This window comes from Centruroides vittatus, unplaced genomic scaffold, assembly GCF_030686945.1.
Source record: "Centruroides vittatus isolate TY-2023 unplaced genomic scaffold, ASM3068694v2 contig_377, whole genome shotgun sequence".
NCBI classification, from domain to species: domain Eukaryota; kingdom Metazoa; phylum Arthropoda; class Arachnida; order Scorpiones; family Buthidae; genus Centruroides; species Centruroides vittatus.
The window spans coordinates 386,876-412,084 of record NW_027122198.1 but is presented as its reverse complement, the minus strand read 5'-3'; the positions used below and the strand labels follow the sequence as shown (position 1 = coordinate 412,084).

The 25,209-nt window shown below is 32.2% G+C and overlaps 1 protein-coding gene across 2 annotated transcripts in view; it reads left to right on the top strand.

Moving 5' to 3' along the window:
- The window catches only part of LOC136975623 (proton myo-inositol cotransporter-like), a 49,806-nt gene that overhangs the window by 18,629 nt on the left and 5,968 nt on the right, over positions 1-25,209 (top strand). For both annotated transcript variants that reach the window (XM_067270690.1, XM_067270691.1), the window contains exons 4-6: positions 4,249-4,466; positions 18,598-18,709; positions 24,005-24,168. In XM_067270690.1, coding sequence (XP_067126791.1) covers positions 4,249-4,466; positions 18,598-18,709; positions 24,005-24,168 — 494 coding nt within the window. The remainder of the gene's footprint in view (positions 1-4,248; positions 4,467-18,597; positions 18,710-24,004; positions 24,169-25,209) is intronic.

Genomic DNA, 25,209 nt, shown 5'->3' with positions numbered 1-25,209 from the left:
TTTTTAAACTAGTAACTAATTAAACAAATTAAATATTTGACCTAAAGTAAGTTAGTTATGCCACCATCTTGTATTACATTTGATATTCAGAAATAAATTATCAGTTTCTGAAAAAAAGACCAATCTGGAGTGAGCCTTTATCCTGTGTCATCCATATACTCTACTAATGTATGCTGTACTGATTATGAGGTCAATCTATTTTTCCAGTTTATATAGTTGTAAATAAAATATAAAATGTTTTCTTGTCTAATTTAAAAGTCACTATGTTCATTTTTACATTACATTTTCTTATTGGAGTATATTGTAGCATTAATACATCCAAATTTAGTTTATTTAATATATATCATCCATCTGTGTAATCTGAGTTTTTGATTATACAATGTACTGGTTGGCAATCCACATTAATAATTCACAAATACAATTAATTCAACAAATGGATTATTGAGACTATTGTATTAAAAATTATAGTATACATTCTCATTTGATATAAATAACTGAGAAATAATATAAAATTAACTGTACATATCTAATTTACTACAGAGTAATGACAGTTATTACAATTACTATTATTATTAAAACAGACCACAGTTGTTTTAAATGTTTTTAAATAGTAGGTTGATACATAGACTTTTTTTTTTATGGACCATTGGAGCTTGAAAAAAAAAACAAGTGAAAATAACAAAATGAATTTATTACCAAAAGTTAGGTACAAACATGGTTTGTTACTTTTTGACATAATCACTGTGAAGATTGAGGCATTTGTCATATCTGTGGACGAGCTTTTCCATCTCCTTGTCATAGAATGTTGCTGCCAATGACTTGAGATGGGTCCTAACGTTGTTTTGAAGATCGTCATTAGTCTTTGAACCTCTGCCCTTCTAGCCACTTTTTCTGCTCAGTAAAGATGTGGAAGTCATTTGGCGCTAAATCAGGACTATATGCTGGGTGTTTAAAAGGTGGCGAAGACTTCCAGCCAGCTTGGAACTTTTTAATGTGTGAAGACTTCCACTTCTTTCCTGAACTGAAAATGTGGCTAGCAGGGCAGAGGTTTGAGACTAATGACGATCTTCAAAGCAACATTGTTAAGGCCATCTCAATTCACTGGTGGCAACATTCTATAAAGAGGGAATGGAAAAGCTTGTCCACAGATATGACAAATCCCTCAATTTTCACAGTGGTTATGTCAATGTAACCATGTTTGTACCTAACTTTTGGTAATAGGTTCATTTTGTTATTTTCACTTCTTGTTTTTTATGAACCATCGGAGCTTAAAAAAACTGCCCTTGTAATTTTTCTAATACTGTATTTTAATAAGTTTTTTGATAAAACATTAAATTAAATTTCTTGGTTTTTCTAATCTATAACAACAAGAATCCAGGACAGAAATGCACTTAAAATTATATTTAATTTGAAGACAAACTCATATAATTTGGGAGTGTCATAACAATTTTAGTTTTAGGTAAGGAGGAATGTGTCATTTAACTGTGGTGTTTTTTGTAATATGGGAACATACTATAAAGGTCCAAATTAGTTTTTTTTTCTCTCTTTACATTAAACTTTATATAAATATATTGACAAGCTAAAGTATATACCAAGTTAAAACTCTATTTGAATTACTGAGAAATATGCTGAAATATTTTAAATTATTGTTTAGTGTTGACTCTCTTTTCTGAAACTGTTGAATTAGGTTGAATTTGTTTAATTCCTTCTTGTTCAATTGATATATCCTTAAGTTATAAGCATAAATTTGCTGGAGTAATTGACTATTCAACTAAAGTTGCAATAGTCAATTACTGGTGTGTTCCTTGTGTGATTTGTTCTCTTGAGCAAAATTTATGCTTATAACTAAAGGATAGGTTGAATTTCTTCAACTTTACAAAGGATCCTGGCATTTTGGATAGAAAGATGGCCGACTGCAATGTCTTGTTTCATCAATGCACAATCAAAGAACTTCTTATGAAGGAGAATAATCCAATATCAAGATTTATAAATGTCTAGTGACCATATGGATTTTAAAGTTTGAGGAAGGGGAGTGTAAAAAGATGAATCTGACTTTTCAAAGTTAGAAATATGGACATTAGTACATCGCCACCTGCCGTAAATAATCGGGCTAACTTTTGGATATAAATGATTTATGGCAGGTGGCAATGTATTGGCTTAATGTTATCAGGTTTAGTACAATGTTTATTTGTATGTATATATATATATATATATATATACCTTGCAGGGTTGCAATGGCCTACTGAGTGCCTTGAATGGATGTTTATGGCTGTGGGCATGGAGGTGCCCCCAGTTGGTGCCGTAATAGCTGTCGATGGTTATGTCTTTGGCTTATATATGCTGGAAGAGGAGATTGGTCTGAAGGTCTGGGTAGCATAACTGGCAACGTGACCGCATGGTAAGCGGGAGTTGTGGGTTTGAGTCCCGCTTTGGGCCGATTCTTTTCTTCCAGTTTAATCTAAATTATTTAAAATTATTATAATTATTAATTTTAATAAGAGATGGCACGTAATGCCTACCTCAAGTGCCAAATTTATTTATAATCTTTAATCGTTTATATCCAAAAGTTAGCCCAATTATTTACAGCAGGTGGCGATGTATTGGCTTAATGTTATTGGGTTTAGTACAATGTTTATTTGTATGGACATTAGTAATCATAGAAATAGTTTTCTAGGATGCCAAATGATTGGTAGATTTTCAAGAATGTGGTGAAAGGATCAATACCAGAAGACTTTATTGAGCATTACTTGATAAAAAAAAAAGACCTGCAAGGAAGAAAGTCATTTCTCTGCGTAATGAAATATGACCTTATACAGTGGAATTCACTTATTATGATCACTTTGAGATGCAAATTTTGAAAGACAATAACCAACTGATAACATTATAGGATAACAAATTTTCATTATTAAACTCAATTTATTACAATAACAGCATGAATATGTACAATTTATATTTTTCACAAACTATATACATAATACATTACACAATTATATATCTACAGTACACATATTCTCTAAGAATTCTCGTTATGCCATTACTTTGCTTAAATAAGTTTGCTTTGGTTAAAAGTAAGTTTCAAAGAAAAAGTCCATTTAGTATGAATTTTCTAAGAATTCTTATTGTTTGTCCTAAGTGTAATTATCACAATTGATTATAATACACATTATTTTTAACTAATTTTATGTACTGTTTTGGGACTAACTGATTATGATAACAGTAGCTGGTTGACATTATCAGTGACTATAATAACTAGTTTTAGCTGTACCATGTGTTTCAGCATTCAACTGACTAAGAAAAAAGCTGGGAATTTATTCCTCACCTCCCCTACAATCTCTAACATTATTGGATTACCACTTACTTTTGTGAAGAATTGCTTGAGAGGACAGCATTTCACAAGTGATGGAACAGTTTAGGAAGTTGTACAACACTGCTTAAGTACTGTTGGAACAGAGTGGTAGTATAGAGGTATCTTTGAATTGCCAAAATAGTTGTAAAAGTTCATCAATAATGGCTGAAATTTTATTAAAAAATAAAAAGTGTTTACAGATTTTTTTAGTATATTCATTTTCTTTCTGCAGATCAGAATTTTATATAAAAATTGACAATCATTTGGTACAAGCCTTGTATACAGTCATAATTACGGGATGGCATGATTCCATCATCATACATAAAGAAATAATTTTTATTTTTTTGATATTAAAATAGACTTGCTTAGAATTTTATTGTGTTCAAAAATTTTTCTGGGTTATGTGATACATCATGATTAAGTATTTAAACAGAAATAAAAATTATAAAACAACTTCTCGCACAATCCCTGGAAAGGATAAATCTACATGGTAGAACCTTTTCTATTATCCCAGTATGAACAGATTTAGACAAAACTGATGTTTTCGACCATTATCATGGTCTTTATTTATGGTGATGTAAGGATATTTTTATCACTATAGTAGCACGTATGCTGAAAATTATTTTCTGATGTTTAAAATTATTTTAAATTCCAAAATATTTAAACACATTGTTTGAATTCCAGTTTCAAATTTATACTGGTAAATAGCCTGACGAAGACCATGATAATGGTCGAAAATGTTAGTTTCGTTTAAATCTGTTTGTACTGGGATATAAAAAAGGTTTTACTGTGTAGATAAATAAAAATTACTTAGATATTTATGTGTTGTTTTATATTAATATCAATTAAAAATATATTTATATTTATTTAAAAAATTTTACTTGTGTTTAACATATTTTCAGGTACATGTTAGGAATTGCGGGAATTCCATCATTTATTCAGTTTTTTGGCTTTCTCTATATGCCAGAGTCACCAAGATGGTTGATAAGTAAAGGTTATTATGAAAAAGCAATTTCTGTTTTAAAACAAGTCAGAGGTTCCAAGGTTAACATACAGCAAGAATTTGATGCAATAAAAAATAATTTTCTTGAAACAGAACAGGAAAGAAAAGAAGCTGGAGGTTTGTTTAGTATTTACTAACGAGTTTTGTCTTTTTAATTATTAGGATAAGTCAAATCATTAATAATACAGAGTGTTCTCCTCAAGCATCTCTAATTTTGTGGATTTACATTAGAAAAAGAGATGCGAGTATAGTACTGTGTAATATGGTAATAGAAAGTCCATCTAAAAAAGTTAGTTACTACATTAAATTAGAACATTTCCACATATGCTCCTGATGTGGCAAGTTTGATATCCTGACCAACATTCTCCAACACATTTTATTCACATAGCTGAACAGTTTAGGACAAGGGATGTTTGAGGGAAACACCCTGTACATATAAAATATATTTTAGGAATGTGACTAATCATGAAAAATTAATGTAAAAGCATCCAAAAAAGACTTAAATATATCTTGTGCACACTTTTCTTATATTATTAATTAACTACTACCTTATGATATATTTTTTCTCTATTTTTTATTTTCACAAATTATTTTTTGAAACAATTCAATGTATATTATACCATAAAAAAGAGAATATCTAGTACATTTTAAGCACTTAAAAATAATTTTTTATGAGGTTTTCAAAAATCAAAGCTATATAGAGTCAATGTACTAACATATATTATTTAGATCTACACAAAATATATTTAAAATTCAATAGTTTAACATATTTCAAAATTTTATTTGTATATAAATTTTCCATTTTTGTAATGTGACTATTATAGTAATTTGAAATAAAATTAACAACTCTTATTACAAACAAAATCAAATGATAAGCAGCAGAAAATGAAACTTTTATGTGCATGATCAGAAACTATTTATTTTTTTAATGCTTCAAGATATGTAAATGTTTATTTAAAAATAAATTAATAAATCTGAAATAAACAGATTTCAAATAGTATAAGTAAAATAATGTTTTATTAATGATTTCATAAATAACAAGGATTTTTTCCTGTGGATGAATAAGAAGCAACATCATTACAACATTGTTAATTTAATGAATTTAATGGACTTATCGGATGATGGAATTTTTACAATATTTTTTATTCTCCGGACACAATTTTACATATCTTTGCATGTAAAACTATACAAATCCATCTTTTATGATTGTTTAACATGCCACTTCAATATTTCCAGATTATTCCTACCCTTAGTTAATTCGAAACAAGAATGCAATAAAATCTTACTTTGTGCTTTGAATACTTTTATCTATATCTACTCTATATTCTATATATTTTACATATTAATTAAAAGCAAAATGTTCTGTCATCACCAAAACCGAAACTAACCTTTACAAAGAAGTTATATAAATAGATACTCAACTCTGACTGCCTGCATGAAATATAACAAATCAATCAAGACCAACAACAAGTACTTAATCCACACCTTCTCAAATATTATATTTCAATTGATTTGATTTCAATTCTAATTTACATTAATTAATTTATTTATTTTGATTTTATTTTTAATTTAGCTACAGTTTGGTTTTTATTTTGATATAAAGAACAGAGTTTTAAAATTTTAACTTAATTTTAAATTTAATTATTATTATTATTAGTTTTAATTAACTGGCTATCCAATTACATATAAATACCCAGTGCACAAAACTCCTTCCCCCAAAGACAAGATTGACATGCCAGCTTATTAGTTTGCTGGCATACCAAATGTCTTGTTAACGAAATTTCTCTGCATATTAATTTAAATTTAGAAGTGGCAACAGTGTTGTCAGCTTGAGAGATTAATCCCTCGACATAGGGCATTTTCATCTCCAAAGGAATTTTACAGATTTTCTTAGAAAACAGCCAAAAATGTAGGAATGCTTAGAATATGCATTTTGAATCTCCATAGATGGAAATGCAACTCTGAAGTACTTGATTTTGGCTAATAATGACAATATGGCATGAGTATATAACTTTACTCAATATTGGCTTCTGAATTTGTAATGAGAGGGATATTTTTACATACATGAAAGGGAGTTTTGTTTCCTATAACCTAACAACACTGAGTGGCAGTTGTGGTTTTGAGTCCAACTTGGGGCTGAGTATTTTCTTCCAGAAAATTTTAGTCTGATAAGTTCAATAATTTGGCAGATCGTCTAGCTTTAAAAGTATTTTTGATTGGTCCCATACCTTCCTAATTAAGCATGTGGAAATGACCAAGAAAGTGAGAAAAGTGAGCAAATGACCCGATAAGTGAATAAAAGTGAGCAACTCCGAGGCCTGAAACTGCAATAATTCTTTATCAAAATATCTTATGCTATAAATTAATTAGCATGTATAATTTCATATTTTTTTTTTGTATAAAAATAAGTAATTTTTTTTTAATTTTTTAAAAATTTATTTCTTGTTTCAGTGAAGTACAGTATTAATATAAAGAACAATCAGACATCACAGTGTGCTTTTGCAAAGGATTATAGAATATATTCTATTGTTTATATATTGTAAGATGGAAAAAGAAGTTTTAATCCCCTAATTTTGGTTAGCAAATATGTTTTATTTTGATTTTTCAGCATGTTCATATATTTTAAATTTGATTTACTCTGTTTACATATGATTTTTTTAAACATTTATTATTTTTCTAAAATAATAGAATATATATATATATATATATATATATATATATATTTTTTTTTTCTTTATAAAAAGTTATAATTGTATTTTATTTCCCAAAAGTTCACAAATATTTTTTATTTAACAATTAATTTTATTTATAAGGATAAAGCATTTACTGAATTATCTTTACTTTTAATATTCATTTTATGCATTTGAATTGATAAAACAACAAATTATTAGAAATATAATAATATAAAAATAAAAACTTTTCATCTTTATTTTCATTTGCTTGTTTTGCAAAATCAAAATGGGCGAGGAACAGTTGTACTAGATTTATTTTTCGTACATGTAGAACCTTTGAGATTGAGTGTTTTCATAATCTCTTAATTCTTGCTTCCAGTGTTTCCATAAAACAGTTTGGAGCATGTAATATTCTTGACAATTTCAAATTTCCAAAATCTTATGCTTTATAAGAAAAACAGCACAGATTGCATTGACTACTCTGTCTTTTGCCTTTACAAAAACAAAGTGCACACCTTGGTTTATATTTCTGAATGCTAAAAATATTTCAAAGAGAATAATTCTTTGAAGAAGCCAATTTTTAAATGAGTTCAATGTTTTTAGGTTAAATAAATTCAAATGATGCATGATTTTCTGTTATGTGATTAAAGTGTGTCAGACTAATTTTTTGAGCAACTCATTCATCATTTATCTTACTTCTTAGGTTATAATCTAGACTTTTAGTCATTGAAAGTAAACAACATTAGACATTGAAAGTAAACAAAATTTCATTTTGGCTCTATATTTGCTCCACATAAAATATTTTCTTAAATCAATTTAAGAATAGTGAATTATTATGAACATAGAAAGACTCAAATTGCTATCAGACAATCAAAATATATAAAGAATTATCATAATGTGTCATTAATCATTAATTTGACAATATTAATTTTGTTACAGTTTCTACTTTACCTCTTCCAATCTTTATAGAAGTATCATAAAAAAATCTCATCCAGTTTAAATGATGACAGTTCAAATTCTGGAATCCACAGAAAAATTAAAAATCTGTGAGCTAATAATAAAATTAAAATGGTAATACAGAATACAGTGGAACCTCGGTATACGACCTTAATCCATTCCTGATGTTTGGACTTATACCGAATAGGACGTATACCAAACCAACCTTTCCCATAAGAAGTAATGTAAAAATGATTAATCCATTCTCATGTAAAAAAAAACCCCTGTTGATATGGTATATTAATGGGGTTGTAAAATAATTTAAACACTGTTTGAGCACATGAATAAAAAAATAACTTTAAAAATCTATAATAAAATTTATTACAGTATATTGTATTATATTATTTAAATCATTAAATCAAAATCAAATCATATCAAACTCTCCTTAATACTAATAATCTGTTTAGAAATTGATTAAACCCCTTTTGCAACGTTAGCAGATTTAATAATGTCTTTATTTTTCACGATTGTCAATATCAGTCGTTCTCGGAATACGGTATGCAACAGTTAAATCTCGAACACCATGCCACCTTCAAATTTCTCAATCTCTTTTTTCATTCCATTGTGATTCTAATCATGTTTTTAGTTTTCTGTTGCTTTTCATTTGCCTTTTTGCAATTCATGATTAATAAAAATAATAAAGTTTTACTTACAAATTAAAATCAGAAGAAAAATAAAGTTAAGAGCTCACGGCAAGTTTAACTGGGTTCTGGTAGAAAATTCCACTGAGTTCAGCATTAAACTAGTTCCTTTTTTAACACTAGCACTTTCGACGAGTTTATAATCATCATCTTCAGGTGAAAAGAATGATTTTAAAAACAAACGTGCAGAATGTTCTAAAGAGAACAGAATTTTTGAATGCAAAATAGGCATCCGGTAATTCCGTTAAGAATGTGCAAAAAGATGTTGACATGTTCGAATTCTCAAATCTACGGTGCAAGCGGCGCATGTGTGGAATTGACACCGCGATGGCAATAAGATGTTAGGTGCGTTTTGTTGTTTAAACGCCGATACAATGCTACCCACACCCCGGGTAGATCTAGGGTGGGGACATTGCATACTTCCGTAGTAGCTGTGAGTAGCGCTTCCCAGATGAACACAAACCTTCAATTGTTGCAACATTTTATTATTTCTGTTCTGGACCACAGGGGGTTGTAGCCTTGCTCGAGAACTTTTTTAGCGAGCTCTGTAGTATATTTTCCCTTGGCTACATCGTCCTGATGCTCTGCGAGGCGGGAGGCAAGCATTCTTGTTGTTGCTCCTATATATCTTGTGCTAGCTCCTGTTGCCGGATTTTCTAGGTGTATTGCATAAACTCCTGATTTTTCTGAAGTGGTTAGCTTGTCACGATCATTACAGATGCACCTACGTAGGTTTGGTAGAGGGATTATAGGTAGATTGTAGTTGTACCGCCGAAAGATACGACTGATGCGTATAGAGGGTGGTCTGAGATACGGCAACGGAACTTGGATCATGGATGTTTTTTCTTTTTTGTGCAGCGTGGTATGTGGGAATAGGGACTCCTTTACCCTGCAGAGTACATGCTCATATTTGCCATGCGTGAATCCTGTACGAGATAATGCCACTCTGACGATGTCTAATTCACTTTTTATTGCTATCTGCATCGACGGAAGCAATTGCACCCTTTTAACAAGTGCAGCAATGGCGGCATTGATATATCGCGACGGTTGGAAAGCATCTGCTGGGATAATAGATGGTAACTTGTTAGATTTGTGATGAACTGCAAATTGCGGCCCCTCAACCGACTTTTTTATGCACAAATCCAAGAACGTTATTGATTCATCCTGCTCTTTCTCCCAAGTGAAACTGATCGTGGGATATATGCTTGTTAGTTGCTGCACAAATTTGAAAAATTCCTCCTCTGTATTCTCCCATATTATTAAGATATCGTCAACATAGCTCAGATATAGTGACGGATAACTGATGGCAAGAGGGGAGTGGAAAACTCTACGCTTGATTTCTCTCATAATGAGCTCAGCTAAGACTGCAGATAGCGGGGAGCCCATAGGAACTCCTTACTTTTGCAAGTAGATGTTCTTGTTGAAAAGGAAATAGTTGTGCTCGGTGATGAAGGTTAGGGTGTCACGTATGACTAGCACCTGTTGTATATTAAATCCTTTTCTGATGATCAAGGCGTTGGCAAGCATTACGGTTTCAAAAACAGGCACAGATGGGTATAATGACACCACATTCAATTTGTACAAAGTATAGGAGCATTGGTGCATTCTACTTATACTGGAAACAATGGAGGACTTGGCAGCCACAGATGGGGTAACGTACGGTGAATCTGGAAGAAATTTATGCAAGAACTTTGTGAGCGCCTTTTCTAGGAAATATGTAGGATGCAATCTCTTATTTACCAGTGGACGTAACAGTCAGTTTGTTTTGTGCGTTTTTGGTTGGAAAAATAGTCTAGGGCATCCAGTTAGGGTCAAGGCTACTCCTGGTAATGCTATTATTTTTCTTGCTCTTCATAGTACTGTTGGCGTCGGGTCGTCATTTACTACCTGCGAGTGTGATTGCGATAGGAACTCATTGGCTCTAATGATAAAATCATCCTCCCTGCACAGAATGAATCGTTTGTTCTTGTCAGAAATTAATAGCCTCAAGTCATTCCTAGCTAGGAATTGCGTGACTACTTTTTGGTTCACGTAACACTTAGGTGCACCAGATACTTGCTTCACCGCTGCAAGCTTTGTGACGATTTCTAATTCCATTTGCGGGTGCGTTGTTGCTGTCTGGCAGGACTTCAATGCTGCTAAAGCAGCTGGCACTAACTGGTTAAGGTCGGTGGTGTTGGGGGGAAATGTATTTGGGTCCCCTTTGTAGGATGTTGTGCACTTCGACAGGCAAATCCTCTTCCATGTAATTGTAGTATGGAGTGGTTGCTAGCACTCTTTCTTGTGTGTGTGATGAGCACATTAACCACTGTAGTTTTTTGTTCAACACCTAGAAAATCCGGCAACAGGAGCTAGCACAAGATATATAGGAGAAACAACAAGAATGCTTGCCTCCCGCCTTGCAGAGCATCAGGACGATGTAGCCAAAGAAAAAAATACACTACAGAGCTCACTAAAAAAGTTCTCGAGCAAGGCTACAATCCCCTGTGGTTCAGAACAGAAATAATAAAATGTTGCAACAATCGAAGGCTTGTGTTCATCTGGGAAGCGCTACTCACAGCTACTACGGAAGCATGCAATGTCCCCACCCTAGATCTACCTGGGGTGTGGGTAGCATTGTATCGGCGTTTAAACAACAAAACGCGCCTAACATCTTATCGCCATCGCAGTGTCAATTCCACGCATGCGCCACTCACACCGTAGATTTGAGAATTCGAACATGTCAACATCTTTTTGCACATTCTTAACGGAATTACCGGATGCCTATTTTGCATTCAAAAATTCTGTTCTCTTTAGAACATTCTGCACGTTTGTTTTTAAAATCATTCTTTTCACCTGAAGACGACAATTATAAACTTGTCGAAAGTGCTAGTGTTAAAAAAGGAACTAGTTTAACGCTGAACTCAGTGGAATTTTCTACCAGAACCCAAATCAGAAGAAATTTAACAAAGTTATAAATCGTGGGACCGTGAATGTCTAGTCTGGTCTGGTCTAGTACACCAATAGTGCTACTTGTTCATAGATGGCGCATATAATTGAATTAAGTCGTATACCGAGCAAAATTTGTTTTGTCCAAACAGGATGTATTCCGAATTGGACATATTCTAAAGCAGACGTATACTGAGGTTCCACTGTACAAAATAACATTACAGTAATAAATACAGAAAGAGGATTAGTTCAAATAAAAATATGTTTATGGAGCAAATAATGAAATATTATGACAGCAATGGGAATTTCATTTTGTAAATATAATTTTATAAAACGATAAATTTAATTCATTATTGATAATTTTTAAGTTTTGTTATAATATTAATAAACTGAAGGAAATATGTGAAACTAAACAAAGTTTTAGTATGGTCACTTACATATGCACATTTTCAAATAATGTCATGTATTAATATAAGAACATTATATTGGTTCATGTTGTTCATAAGTTTTCTCTTGGAAATGTGACTTTATAGATTTCACACAATATAAAAAAACAATAAACTTAAAAGTGCATCTATGAAACTCAACTGGTAAAGGAATTTTATCTTCCAAACAAAATTTTGTTTATTTGGACTTATAAAATTGGACATATTTCATATTTGGAAAAAAGCTATTATATTATAGCTCATTTGCTATATCTTTATGCATTATTCTGTAAGAAATGGTTTGCAAAAGCACTACTCTTTCCTAACAGTCGTCTCTGGGACTAAATTTATAATAATGAATGTTCACATTTCTATCTGGACACTGCCATTGCTTCTCCAGTAAGATGGATAATGTGGAGAGATACATTTTGTAGTGTATGGTGATGAGGCGTCTGTTTTATTTCTTTGTTTCGTGCATGAAGTTACAGCGAATGGACTATGTTTATCTAGTATTTTGTATATTATTTGATTAAAAATATCCAAACTAAAATATTTATTCTATTATAAAAAACAAATATTCTTATAACTCATGATATTTTAACAATCTTAAAAACTAAATCTTTAAATTATAAGTATCAGATTGGATGATACTCAAAAAATTAATGTGATTTCTTTGCACTAAAATAATAATGTCCAAAATCACATCCAAAAGTTACCACTAATTAAATTGCTTAATATAAAGACATTTTGAATGTAAGAAAAATAATTCCCCACACAATCACAGATGTATCATTTAAGAGTATGCACTTATGTTTTTTAATCTTTTTGTATGAATTATTGTAGGTGTGGAATCATCAAATTAGTGTATCTTTGTCATTTATGCTGTAAATATAATATAATTACATTAATATAAGTAAATATGCTAAATATTAACTGAGTGGCCTTGTGAGAAGTAGACTTGGAGATGTGACGAGCAAGTTATGCTTTTTACTGTGCTTGTATGTTCTGCTATTCATTGAAGTAACATTTAAATCTTGAATGCTTAGACTTGTTTCACATGTACCAGATAAGACTGTCTAGCATTGGATGTCTGATTATGAAAGGTATTGGATCTTATGAAAGCATTCACACATTTGGCATTATGTTTTGCAGACACTGGATTCTCAGCTGAAGATGATTGGATGATAATGCTGAAAATATTTGCATTATCTTGCATTGGATACTGAATATCTAGTGCCAGACATGCTGAAATGTATAGAAGTCATTGCAATCTTTTACATGATCCATCCTATAACTACTGTATTGCTATAGCAAGAATGTACAACTTGGATATAATAAGCACAACTGAAGTCAATGTTTAAAATTGGTAGTCAGGTAGATGTTGAAGTAAGATTGCTATTCAGCATCAGATATTCAACAACTGGATGCATGTGAAACAGGCCTTTCAATGACAACCATGAAAATTGCATCACTCATAAAATTCTAAAAAAATACATCTATTTTTAAAATTAAGGTATCATTTTGTGTAGAACTACAAGAAACTGTAAAGATTAAATCATCCAATGATATAAACATGAGAACATTTTCATTGGTTAACAACAATTATTGGAGCAATGTTTCCAGTTGCTTGCGTGACTAGAGGGTCGGCACCTCTTTAGCACCACGTCAGGACTGACACCACCATGTCACATAGACACCGAAGCCGAGACGATGTGTTGATTCAGTATTAGAACTTAGGTCACGCAAGTGGCTGCATGCACGGATGATCGGATTCCAGATGGAGGACAGAGAGACAGCGCAACGGAAGTATTACACTCAGACTCTAGGATTAACAACAAATAACTGTTTAATAATCACAAAAAAGATTACAGGATACATATCGTAATATCAGATTAACCGACCTATTTAACGGAGTGGTTGCAAGAGAGAGAGAGAGTTTACATTGGATTGCATGTTGAGATAAATACCTGAGATTATCCAGTTGTTGCGTCCAACTGCAAAAGTTTGTTTTCGGTAATAGGGTTGTTGTGCAGATAGTTTGCTGATCAGAACAGTTCAGATACAGGTGATATCTGGTGACAGAGATTTGGCAATATCCGTTAGTGGCCAAGGTGATATCCTCGTCTAGGTATCTCGATAGGTGATATCTGTTGCTGAAAAGTCTTTGTATGGAGAATGGGCTAGGTATCCATAAAGGGTGATATAGAAGTCCTGAACTGACTAATACATTAGAGGCACTGATGACAACTGTCCTTAGGGACTGGATGACAACTTCTTACCTCGGGAAGAACTAGGCAGCGACTGCCTAAACTTGCAGTTCTTTTCTATATTGAACTGATGAAATCGAGACAATAGATTGGAAGGTTATGAGAAAGCGTTGCTTTTACTGCTGAGAACTTAACAAATGATTTACTCCCAGGTGTGAAAGTTGACAGTTATATGACAAAATTTTATTGTTATGACGTTATGTTGTTCACATTGAAGTCCAGATTCTCACACTTGCATTATCTACTGATATAAAAACCAATGTGATGGTAGTGTGCTTTTATAAGCAAAATGGAAAGTTTTTGACAATGAACACAGTATAAAAAGTCTGTAATTGTTGCTTTGAATGCTGAAACTTTTTCTTCTCATGAAATAGTGTAGTGTGTACATTCTCATTAATCAACAGCTGTGAATTCGTTACAGACATGAACATTGAAAGAAAAGGCCAGATCAGGAGGTAAAGTGTGAATATGCCATGCCAGGAGAGAATGCTGAAGCATCTCAGCCTGTAAGAATATACTGCTAATTTTTCTCAACTGAAAATAAAATGGGAAGAACAGGCTTAAAAATAAGTACACAAACTGTGGAATTTCTATGTAACATAGGAAATGGGAGACTTACAACGTTGATAAGTTTAAAAAGTCTAGTCCAAGTAAGAAGCTATACAAGTAAAATGCACAGAGCTGGGCATGCTGTTTAGACTAGATAAACTAAACTGGAGCATTAATATGTGGAATTATTTTATATTTTCAGATGAATTCAAATTTAACCTGCAGAGATCTGACAGAAAACCCTATATTAGGTGTAGAGATTGCATGATGCAGACAATAAAGTTCTAATAAGTCAAATCATATGGTATGCATATCCAGTAAAGATGTTAGAAGAATACACTTTATAAATGGTTCTGTGAATGCAGTGTACTAGAAAAACATCTTATCTGCCAAGCTAATTTCACAATCAAGAAACAATTTTATGATACTAAATTTTGAATCTTTCAGGACGATATATCCCATTTGCCAACTTGGCAAGGTGACGATAATGCTAACAAACTGTGAAAGACACACTGTCATTTAAATTGGCATTCAAATTGTAGCTTAGATTAAAAAAAATTTCCACAAGAGAGCCAGATCAAGATCAGATACCTAAGCTGAGTAGGTAAGTCTTGATCTCAATCCTGTTAAAAACTGCTGGCATATTATTGGCATAAAAATTGAGAGAAGAGGCCTGAAAATAAACAGCAATTACAGGAGTATAGAAAAATTTGTTATAGAACAGAGGTCACCAACAGGTGGTCCATGGAGAAATTTGGACATCAATTAGCTGAAGGTTACACAAAGTATTATGAAAGAAATGGAAAATGCTTGGTTGCTTCTTTTCACTCTTTGGGGGATTTTTATTTGAATCTAAAACCAAATACAAAATGACTGTTATTAATAAATAATAATGTTGATTATTTACTGATTTATTAACAATAAATAATACAAGTGCAATTGTTGTCCTTCATGGAAAAGAACCAAGAATCCATAAACAAGCAGCAACAACCTTCATACTAATTTGTTATAATTAAACAAGTAATTTCAGATTAATAAAGTAAAATGGAACTTTTATGATCATTATTCTATAGATTTTTGTATTGTTTATTTAAAAAAACTCATGATAGTGGTCTGTGGGATTCAAAATTGTGAACCTAGTGGTCTGTGAGGTCAGAAAGGTCGACAACCACTGGTATAGAATACTTTAAAAAAACTCATCCACTCCTAAGCTGGAGCACTGCAAAGTCATTATTAAGGCTCAAGGTGACAAAGTATTGGGATTCCAATCAATAAAAAAATAACTGTTTGGATTATATTGTTTGAACCTACTTATGCTATTACTCTTCTTTTTTTTCACTTTCATAACTGAATAGTAAGTTTTTGCAATGGTGCTCATTAATGATATTGGTGAATCTATGGTGTAACATTGAATTTCAATATGACATTATATGTAATAAATTGCATTTTTTGACTCAGTACTACTGATCATATCACTTAAAATTGTGAACATAGCTTAAATATGCTACTTTGCATCATCAGTATAGGTGATGAAAAGTAGTGCTTCCTGAACTCTGTTGTTACACCTAATAATATGTGTATCAACAGAGTTCAGGAAGGACTTCATTTGTTTAACTGTATGTACAGAATTCAAAAAGAGTTCAACAGATATGCAATTTTGATGGCCACTACTGTATATCAAATGCTATCAGGTTTGTAACTTCTTTCTGGTCTTACCAAGATCACTTCTTACAAATAAACTTTTTGTTTGATCACCATATATATATATATACACATACCATATGGTATATATATGGTAACATATATATACCATATGGTATATATATATATATATATATATATATACAGGGTGGGCCAGCGAAAATGAAACGGCAGAGTGTTCGTCTAAGCAAAGCGCTCGGACAGGTCGATTTTACTCTCGAGGGGACATCTTATGCAATAAAGTTTTTGCGAATCTGAATATTAACTAAACAAACATTTTTTTCGAAATAAATGATTTGTTTAGTTAATACAAAATAAATGAGTTTTTAAAATTTTTTGTTGTCTGTTGTATTCAGAATCGCAAAAACTTTATTGCATAAGATGTCCACTCGAGAGTAAAATCGACCTGTCCGAGCACTTTGCTTGGACGAACACGAACACTCTGCCGTTTTGTTTTCGCTGGCCCACCCTGTATGTATATATATATATATTACAGTAAAAACCTGTTTTTAGTTAAAATGCATTTTAACTAGTTGAAACTAGTTTTTACTGGATGTCATTGTTATAACTAGAATTTACTGCTAGTCAAAAATGAATTTAAGTTAAAACTAGTTTTAACTAGACAAAATGGGTTTTAACAAAATGGCTTAGTAAAAACTGTTTCGACCAAGGTCATTCAGCTAACACGTTCCTATAGTGTATGATGAATTTCGTATCGCTTTAACCCTTTTCCCCCGACATCTTGTTTACATTTATTTTGCGATCCCTCCTAAGGCAATATAGGTCAGTCAGGCGATATTATTCTAAAAGTTTGCCAAAAATCAAATTATCATTATATCTATATGAAAAAAAATCACTTACATTTATTAATATCTTTAGTTTTAAATACGATATTTTTCAATGCATTTTATTAGAAAAATTTATAAGAAAAAAAATAATATATATCAGAACTGACACACAAACTTGATAATTTGTGACATTTTGTGAAAATTAACATTGTCTAGTTACATAGTTGTTTGCTGGCACTGAGCCAGAAAGACGTAGAATATTGTTTTGTACAATTCGATATAACACTTATGCATGTATGCTTATTCGTTGTGAAATTATCGCACATTATATCAAACATTTGTTTGAAATCAAAATTTTATACTGCTATCAACTAATATAATGAATTATTATACTTTATTCACTTCATATCGAACGAGATTATATCTGTTGTTAATAAATTTTACAAAAATCGATATTTACCAAAGTAACGATGAATCAGGTACCCTCGAAGTTTTGCTTAAAAAGCCAGGGTACCGATCGATCGGGCTCGGGACAAAGGGTTAATTAATGTTAATAACACAGATGTGTGACCAATATTTTCAATAAATATCGTATTAAATAATACAAATGTTTTAATCCCAATCATCACTTTATTTATTTCCCCCAAACATATTTATGTAGCTAAAATTAGTTTTAACTAATGTTAAAAGTTAAAACTAGTTTTATCTAAAATCAAAACATGTACAGCAGTAAATTCTAGTTTTAACTAGACAAAATGGGTTATAACAATGACATCCAGTAAAAACTAGTTTCAACTAGTTAAAATGCATTTTAACTAAAAATGGGTTTTTACTGTAATGTGTGTGTGTGTGTGTGTGTGTGTGTGTGTGTGTGTTGTAATAAAGAAATTACATCTTTTTTGGTAGATTAAATTTTAATATAATTAAATGTTTTTGTTAGTGGCAAAGACTTCTTCAGTTTTAAGAATACAAATTTATTTAAATATATACAATTGAATTCAAGTTTAAAATAAAAACATTAAATGTTATTTCACATTTATTCTAAACATTTTTTATTTAAATGTGTGTTCTTAAAACTGGCTGATGGCTCTGCAACTGGCTAAACCATCTGTTTATTATTAACGTGCAGTTGATTTAAAATTTATATACTATAGCTCCTTAAAGGAAAAAATATCTGGTAGAATAAAATGGTTATTTTCTTGCATCAAATTTGGTTATTCAAAAGCAAGATCTAACCTTTGATCTATTAATAAATTTTGTTGTTTCCTAAAAAATTGATAGGTTCATCATCTATACTTATGCAAGTACTTCGACACACAGCTCTACGAAGAGCACTGCTGGTGGGTTGCAGTCTGCAGATGTTCCAGCAGATTGCAGGGATTAATACAGTAATGTAAGTGAATTCTTATTTAATTGTATGCAGTCTTAATAATAATTGAAATATGATTATTTTATAATATAAGTTTAAAATTTGTGTGTGCATGACAGTGTAATCTGAGATATGTACCGTATTTACTCGTGTATAAGATGAGGTTTTTATTCATTTTTCACTGCTTCAAAAACCTCAGTTGCATGCGAGCAAGATTCTTTGCATTTTTGCAAATAACTTTTTTGTGAACTGTGTATTTGCATTTATTACAGGATGCTCACCCTGTCATGTTTAAAAACATAAATATTTTATTTGGTTCATTTGAATCGTTCTTGTGTATTGCCAGGAGTAAAGATGAATAACAATAGGAAAAGCAAAGCTTTTTGAATTGAATTCCAAATTGAAATTCCAAAATATGCAGGAGCCTGATATAAGTTTTAATCCATTCCCATGTGAAAACAGATGATTATTCAGAAATCAGAATTTGCAGAAACTCTTAAGTGTAATCGATGGAGAGTGGATTTGACTGTTAAGAATTGGCAAAAAAAGATTCCTGATTTGTTGATGTAAAACTGGATGTTTTACATTAACAAATTGTTGTCAATTTTACAAAATTTTTCCTTAAAGTTTAAAATGCCAGTAATTTTTGCAAGACAATGTGTGCATTTACATGCATTTGATAATAATTTATTTATGATTAAATGAAATAAAATTAAAATTGTATTAGTAAATCTAATTTTCTTTATTTTGATCTTTAAAGTCACAACTCGTCCTATATGCGAGTAAATATGGTATAATTGTTCTGTAGTTGGATTATTAAAAATACTAAATGAGTAGAAAGTAAATACTAATGGGATAAAATAGATCCAACATAACCTTTCAACAGTGGAACAGTCAGGTGTAGGGCTCCCACTTAGTTGTGGAGAAGAAATGTGGGAAATTTTTAAAGTATATTTTCAAGCGTTTTTTCTCATTATTGTTTCGGAAAAAGATTTTGTAAACAGTTCTGTCTAGTAAAGAAAAGTCTTTTTTTATTGTTACATAATTCATTTTTTATGTGAATTTCTTTTTTGCGGTAGTTTTTGGCTAGTTTTTGGCAATACCCCCAAAAGAATTTAGCGAGTATAGTCGTCCCTCACCACTGCCACACGATTGCCTTGGACGATTATAATCGTCCCTCACTGTTAAGAGGATAACATCCAACTAAGTAGGAAAAATGTAACTTTATTAAAAATGTATTTTAATAGAGTATATATAGGCATGCATTTATTTTTGCTACACAGTACATACTATATACAGAATCTGTACACATTATCTCTCATAAAATGAAAAACTAAAAAGCACAATGAAATTGTTTCTATTGAAATGACTTTTTTTGAACATTTGGTACAGTGTCCATCTGTCCAGATTACTGGATTTGCCAGATAGTGAACATGGAGATTAACAAGATTTTGCACTTTGCTTAGAAATTTATTTCATAATTTTAATTACCGTATGTCATTTTTTCACATTGGTATAAATTATGGTTTTATATATCATTTGGCAAGACATACTAAGATTTTAATGTACGATATTCAAGAATAAGACTGTGGTTTTGCTTTGAATAATTTCTTTATTAAAAATGTCTAAAACCTGATGTGTCACAACATAAAAACAAGTTTGTAAAAACAAAACTCTGCAGACATGCATTAAAAATCCCAGATAAGAATATTGTTAAATTAGTTTTGGTAAAAGAAACCATTATATACAAAATAATTAAACAAACAGTTCTTGTCTTTACTTATATTTTAAAAGAGCAAGTATCCATATTATATAGATGATGATAAATCTTACTACTTTACAGTAGAAACTTGATAATTTGGCATGTTCTATAATTGGTCACCTCCAAAACATGTTATTTTTAGACGCTGACTCATATTTCACATGCAGTGTGTAATAACCAGTACTTGTCAACTGCTGTATTTAGCAACCTATGTGTTTTCATTGTGTTTACTATTCTAAGTTTTGATCTTTGTTCTATGTATTGTATTCAGATCAATTGAAAGTGGATTATATTTCCTGTAATAGTTTCAAAAAAGACTAGTAATTAGACAGTCTATTGATCTACCATTGAAATTCAAAAATCTGCAGCAGCTTAGAAAAGGAAAGTGCCAGCAAATTCTCTAAAATTTACAAAATTCCATGAATGTCAATAAAGGACAAAGAAGAATGGAGACAAAATCGAAAATTTCATGTCAAGAATGGAAGTTACTGATGGTGATGTAAGTAAATGTATTAGACTTACTCCAGCAGCAAACATGGATTTAGATGAAGCTATGTAATTATGGTTTGTATAACAATAAAGTTTGGGTGTTCCTCTGAGTAGTCCAATTTTAATCCAAAAAGCATTAAATGAATACAAAAATGAATGGGAATCCTGAATTTAAGGCATGCATAGGGTGGCTAGGGAAATTCAAGCAGCAACATGGATTTGGCAGCTGTCTATTCAAGGATGAGGTATGAGTGCTGATAGTGAATGTGTTAGATCAATTTTTTGCACTAACTTTTGTCAGATTTTAAATTTAGGCTTAGGTAGAGAAAAAGTGTATAACTGATGAAAGCTCTACCAACAAAAACTTTAGCTTCTGGTTCAGAAACTTTGGCTCCAGAAACTTTGACATGTTCTTGTCATCATCTTTGGGTGATGACAACTACTGGATCAGACTTTACTGAAATGTTGGTGAACCATCATACAGTGGTGTTGAAATCTACACGATTGTATATCAGAAGAGTTCATGCTCCAGACTAAACTGAAATACAGACTCCAGCTGAGTCAGAGCAGTTCCCGGTCCAGAGGTCTTCAATGGACGACGATGTCCAATTTGTTAGCTTTCACATTAGTGACATCTAATAATCCGCATATGCTAAATTAATAAATTCAAAAACTAAAAAATTAATTACTAAAGATGTTTTGTAAAAGTTTTAATTTCATATACGAGAGTCATTCTAAAAGTAAAGAGTGTTTGTTTCTCTAGATATTTTTATTTAAGATAATGAAACAAAACTTATTTTACAACATACCTTATTTTACAACATACAACATGGTGATACCTTAGCTATTTTTCTATGTAGTCACCACACAAATTTAAACATTTGTCATAAGTGTATCACCAGCTTTTCTATGCCCTCTGCACACTCAGTTACTGCCAAGTTCTTGAACCAGTCATTAATGGCCTCTTTCAGTTCGTTGTCACTTCCATAGTGGGCCAAAAAATCCTTCAATTTGAGGAAAAGATGGTAATCACTTGGAACCAAGTCCGGGCTATAAGGAGGATGTTCAAAAACTTCCCACTTAAACTGCTGAAGCGAGTTCTTTATTAACGCAGCAGCATACAGATGTATGTTATCCTGAAGGACAACTATCCCTGCCATCTGTTTTGAATGGCACGACATAGTTGGTGAAGGGTCTGACAATAGGCCGCTGCATTTATGGTCTCTAGGCATGTAGTCGATGAGTAGGACATCCTTTTGATCCCAGAACACTGTAGCCATAACCTTTTTGGTACTCAGAATTTGTTTGGCTTTTTTTTGTCTTGTTGGGGATCCAGAATGATGCCATTCCATTGATTGGCACTTTGTTTCTGGAGTTTTATGCAAAATCTAGGTCTCATCACCAGTAACAATGTGGTTCAAAAACTTCTCGCCATCCTTGTTGTATCGACTGAGAAAAGTCAGTGCAGCTCCCATCCAGTTTTGTTTGTGTTCATCTGTCAAAAGTCAAGGAACCCACACTTTTTTTTCTCCAAATCACCACTAACAATGCCAAAAAAGAATTGTTCTTGAAATTTTAGGAAAGAATGAACTGAGTCCATCTATAGCGAAACATCTATCCTGTTGAATTTTTTCCTCAATCCTTGATTTGAGTTTGTCAGTCACAACTGAAAGTTGGCCAGAGCATTCTTCATCATGAATATTTGTTTGCCTGCCATTAAACATGATGCACTATTTTCAAACTGAAGCTGCATTCATCACATTACCATAAACCTCAGTTATCTGTCTATAAATTTTGATAGGGTAAACTTTTTCACATTCAAAAAGTGTATTACAGTCAGTCAGTCAAAATAATCTATATTGTGTGACACCGCCAAGCACAGCCAGTCAGAAATACATAAAAATACATAGTAAATACATGCTGTTAGTCATACAAGGGATATAATAATATAATGGTAGAGAAAAGGGAAAATAAAATAAAATAAATGAATAAGAAATATAAAATAAATGGAAATAAGAATAAAAATATTCTTTTATTTAATTTTTAAACTATAAAGTAACACTACTATAACAGCATGTACACCAAAGTCTACATGCTGTTATAGTAGAGCAATGCATGTATATACATTGGCACCAAGGCTAGAGTGAATCAGATCACTAGAGAGCAGTTCAATGAATCCCACATCTAATAGAGTAGAGTGAAACAAATTCTTTTAACAAGTTAAAAGTTGCAGTTGCTTTGTAAGAAAAAGATCAGGCTTTACTGGCCAGTCTATATTGTTCATATTGGCATGCTCCATGCACTGATGCCCGATGTCATCCAGCATAGGACAGTTGTATAAATAGTGCATGACACTGTCCTGCACCCCACAGAGCTGACAACAGTAAGAATTAGTGGTGAAACGTTTTCAGGTAAACACAAAAGTGCCCGTGTTCTGTCAAAAATTGGGCTAAATCATGTGTGGGTTGAATCCTTTTGCTGTGAACATGTTCCTTGGGATAAAACTTCTTGTTATGTGCTGTTGTGGGATCTCATCCCAATTCAGCTGCTAGGTCTCCAAGGCATTGTCTCAGATAAGGTATTTAAGTCTTGACTTAGGAATGAGATTGTAAGCAGGAGTATCAGGATTAGACATTATGTTTTGTGCCAGAAAGTTGGCTCATTCAAAGCGTATTACACTACGAACCTCTCACTTGGCAGGATTTTTATTTTGTCACACATTTCAAAGTCACACTATAAACAGTAAATGACCATTGTGGCTTGCTACTAACATCAGACTGGCAAGAAGGAATGGGAAGGTCCATGACGTGGCAGTCGGGGGTGGTGGGAGACTGTGCAGCTCGTCAAATCAAAACATTCTTTTCTTTTACAATGACCCTCGTATTATCTGTTCCAATAAAGCATATTTCTGTTCTTATAATTCTAAGGAATTTGGAGTAGTTTCTCATAAAAATTAATATCTTTAAGTTGTATGTTGTTCTGGATATTGTTTAACAATAAAATAATGTAGAACTTATCATGTTAAGCATATTTGTTCAAATTATACTTTGTTTTATGTGACATTTCAGGTATTACAGTGCAACAATAATTCAGATGGCAGGTTACAACGATCCGTCTCAGGCCATTTGGCTGGCCTCTGCCACGGCATCCGTGAATTTTGCCTGCACATTCATTGGTCTGTTGCTTGTTGAGAAGTGGGGAAGAAGGTTGCTTACGCTTGGAAGCTTGGCAGGTAGAGAAATTGTTCATTCTAAAATATACACTAATAATTTTGCTTTCCATAATTTAGAGAATAAATTTTAAAATAAGTACAAAAACTTTTAAAACATATTTAACAATAATAATTACCCCTACAGTTTAATGTTTTTCTTTAAAAAAAGGAAATATTTGTGCAACATTTATTAGGAGGATATTAGAATTAAATGCAGTGTATAATGCATATACAGGGTGGGGCAGAAAGGATGTTGTGATTTTTTAAAAAAACGTCCATCTGTAATTGTTACTACAAAAGATATTTGTTTGAAGAGGTGAGTTTGTATTGAAATAGCATTTCACAGAATCAAGTGTGGAAAACGACATCTTCCATGTGATGTCTGTTATCAGTAATGCATTTCTGGAGGCGATTTTGGCAACTTCCACGCGAATAGCTTGCTTCAGTTCTTGCAAAGAATGGGCTTATGCTTGTATACATGTGCCTTGAGGTGTCCCCACAAGAAATAATCACACATGGATACGAGGAGGCCAATGAATGTCACCAAATTTGAAAATGAGGCAGCCAGGGAAGAGATGACAAATAATGTCAATTGATGTTCTAGCTGTGTGGCCCATTATCCCATCCTGTTGAAACCACCCATGTCTGATGGGAATACGTTTCCATTGTACTCAAGGATGTGGAAATGTATTCCCATCAGATGTGTACAACCTGAGTGATCCCCTTTGCATACAACTGTTTCCTCAGTCGTAACACACAGCGTTCTATCATCCACAGCTCCATGCCTTTAACTGAAAAGACAATGCTAAGACCTCACTGCTTTCACGTTACCTGCCACATATCTGTCACTCCACCTGGTCGCAAGTTCTACCATTTCAAAAAGTCTGTCCTTTCTGTCCCACCCTATATAAGAACCATAAATGGCCAAGTGGACTTGATAGTTGGTCCCGGGTTTGTACTTGACCAATGTATTGGCCACACTGAACTTCTTTGGATTTTCATGTCTCTAACACCTAAATAGAGTCCAGTCTTCCATAGAAAAGTTTTCACAGGAAGCATTTC